Source organism: Carlito syrichta, unplaced genomic scaffold (genome assembly GCF_000164805.1).
Source record: "Carlito syrichta isolate Samal-C Ts95f unplaced genomic scaffold, Tarsius_syrichta-2.0.1 Scaffold288059, whole genome shotgun sequence".
NCBI lineage: Eukaryota > Metazoa > Chordata > Mammalia > Primates > Tarsiidae > Carlito > Carlito syrichta.
In genome coordinates, this window is record NW_007232155.1 from 96,254 (window position 1) to 98,773 (window position 2,520).

Below are 2,520 nucleotides of genomic sequence, written 5' to 3' on the forward strand. Positions count from 1 at the left end.
TGTCAGCAGCCTTGTCTCCTTCAGCATCCCAGGGCCTTCTGCCACCTTGAGTCCCTCTAGCCCCAGAATGCACCCTGTCTACCCATGAATTCCCCCTTGATCTCTCTGCTGGAGACGACTTCTCCCCTCTTCTCTCCCTGGCAAACTCCTATTCATCCTTCAATACCCAGGTCAAAGGAGAAACCATTTTGAACCCTTTCTACATTTCCTGATGGCTATTCTTTTTACACAGTACACCTTACTCATTTACAAAAGTGTGTGTCCGCCTTCCCAAATAAATGGTGAGCTCCTTGAAGGTAGGGGTCACTTTATACACCCAAGCTAGAAGGAAGGGATTTTGATAACTTAGGAGCCTGATTTTCAGACCTTTAAACTGCCTTCACATGAACTAGAATAAAATTCTATTACTAACTCTTAAATCAGAGGCTTTCATACTTTTGCATGATCTAGCATAAAAAACACAATTTACATCCTAACTAGTACACCATGTGTATATACACCTAACTGAAGAAACTTCAACAAAACTTTGCCATTTCAGTTGTACTTTTTTTTACTTTCTTTTTTCAAAAAAGGCCAGAACCCAGTAATTTATCTCAAGGTCCACTATTGGTCATTACCTTTGATAAACATTGCTTTAGATGATTCTAGCTTGATAAATGTGAAAAAAAAACCAGGTCATCTCACAAATATCCAAAGAGTATTTATTACCTATGTGTCTAATAATTATTTATTAGGGTGAAAATTATTTTTCCCAGTGGGGCAGCCCAGTCTGAAGGGTATAAAGGGCTCTGAACCTCAGAGTCCAGGAGCCATCTGGACCCCACAGGACTAGCAGCTTGGCCAGGTTCGGTGGCTCAGTCTGGCATCCCAGCACTTTGGGAGGCTGAGGGATGTGGATTGCCTGAGCCCCGGGTTCGAGACCAGCCCGGGCAACTTGGCAAAACCTCGTCTCTACAATAAATCCAAAAATTAGCCGGCGTTGGTTGCACACGCCTGCAGTTCCAGCTACTTGGAAGGCTGAGGTGGAAGGATCGCAGAGCCCAACAGGTCGATGCTGGGATGGCCATGAGCGTGCCACTGCACTCCAGCCTGGGTGACGGAGTGACTCCGACTCAAAAACAAAACAAAACAGCTTGTCAGTCCCTACCACAGAACCTGACACCAAGGCAACCCGAAGCCTTAGTTTGCTTCCTTTACAGATACATCCTGAGCACAAGGCTTCCCAGCTGCGTCTCAGCAGGTAAGAGTGTGTATTTTATCCACCCAGCCTTCCTCTGAGATGAAAAAAATTCTTTTTTTTTTTTTTTTTTAGTTGGAGTCTCACTCTGTCACCCAGACTGGAGGGCAGGGGCCACTCCTGGCCACCGCAGCCTCGACCTGCTGGGCTCCAGCGATCCTTCCGTCTCAGCCTTCCTAGTAGCTGGAACTACAGGCGTGTGCTACCACGCCCAGCTAATTTTTTGATTTATTGTAGAGATGAGGTCTCGCCAAGTTGACCAGGCGGGTCTCGAACCCGCGGGCTCAGGCCATCCACTCACCTCAGCCTCCCAAGGCGTGGGACTATAGGCTGAGCCACTGAGCCCGGCTTGAGATGAAAATTTTAAAAGCAAACATCGGGATTGTCAGGCATCTGCACTGTCCTAGTCTCGTGGAAGTCACACTGTTCATAGTAGGATCTATGCCCTCTGTGGAAGCAGGAAAACTTGGGTTTCCCTCCTGTACCTAGATTCTTGTAAAGTTTCCGACTCTCCCAGTTCAGGGACGCACAGAACTTAACTTGCACAGGGAAGGGGCAGTGGCAGTGGAATGGCAGGGCACTAACACTATTTGGTACTTTTTATTGTATAGGACAGTAGTTACAGAGCACACGGATTCGGGAAGACCCACCGCTTGGGCCGAACAAAAGGCAGTCATCCCCTCCCTCGATGCAGAGTCCTTCGGGCTGTCCAGGAACAGGCCTTTTCTTACGTGGCTCAGATCAGAGGTCCACGACATTACTCGGCACGAGCACCACGCCGGGCCGGTGGGGCGCTGCTGGAGCGGAGGCGGGGGAGGCCAGCCTCGGTTCGCTTACTTGGGCGTGACCCTGAAGACGCGGATGTGGATGGCGGAGTTGTTTCGGATTCGGGTCAGCGGCTCTCGCGCGTCAGCCTCTGGCTCCAGCTCATCCACGAGCTCCACGGTGGAGGTATTGGCGGCCACCTGCAAGGACCCGAAGCTGCCCGCCTGCAGCTGCAGGGCGATGTTGATAGCGCGGTTGATGGCCAGGCCCAGGCCGTGGATGTAGATCTCTGCGCAGGCGTTCGGACCCCGCGCCCCTCCGTCCAGCAGCTTCTGGCAGCGGGCCAGCTGGGCCGTGAAGTCAGTCTTCATGTTGACGTAGATGTCGTTGGGCCTGCGGGGCAGGCGGTGGGGAAGCCGCTTCCGGAGCGTGTACTCCACCGGGTCCAGCTCGGCCTCGACGGCCCCGCGAGGCTCTCGGTTTTCTGCCATGCCGCGAGCCCTGGCACGCGGGAGGGA

At 52.0% G+C, this 2,520-nt stretch overlaps 1 protein-coding gene across 1 annotated transcript; it reads right to left on the minus strand.

Moving 5' to 3' along the window:
• Positions 1 to 1,818: 1,818 nt before the first annotated feature.
• POP7 (POP7 homolog, ribonuclease P/MRP subunit) lies at positions 1,819 to 2,499 on the minus strand. Its single transcript, XM_008053322.1, has one exon. The coding sequence runs from the start codon at positions 2,491 to 2,493 to the stop codon at positions 2,071 to 2,073; it is 423 nt and encodes a 140-aa protein (XP_008051513.1). The 5' UTR covers positions 2,494 to 2,499; the 3' UTR covers positions 1,819 to 2,070.
• Positions 2,500 to 2,520: the final 21 nt, after the last annotated feature.

Bases quoted from the DNA above. Each gene is read 5' to 3' on its own strand.
- POP7 (XM_008053322.1), bottom strand. From the start codon at position 2,493: ATGGCAGAAAACCGAGAGCCTCGCGGGGCCGTCGAGGCCGAGCTGGAC.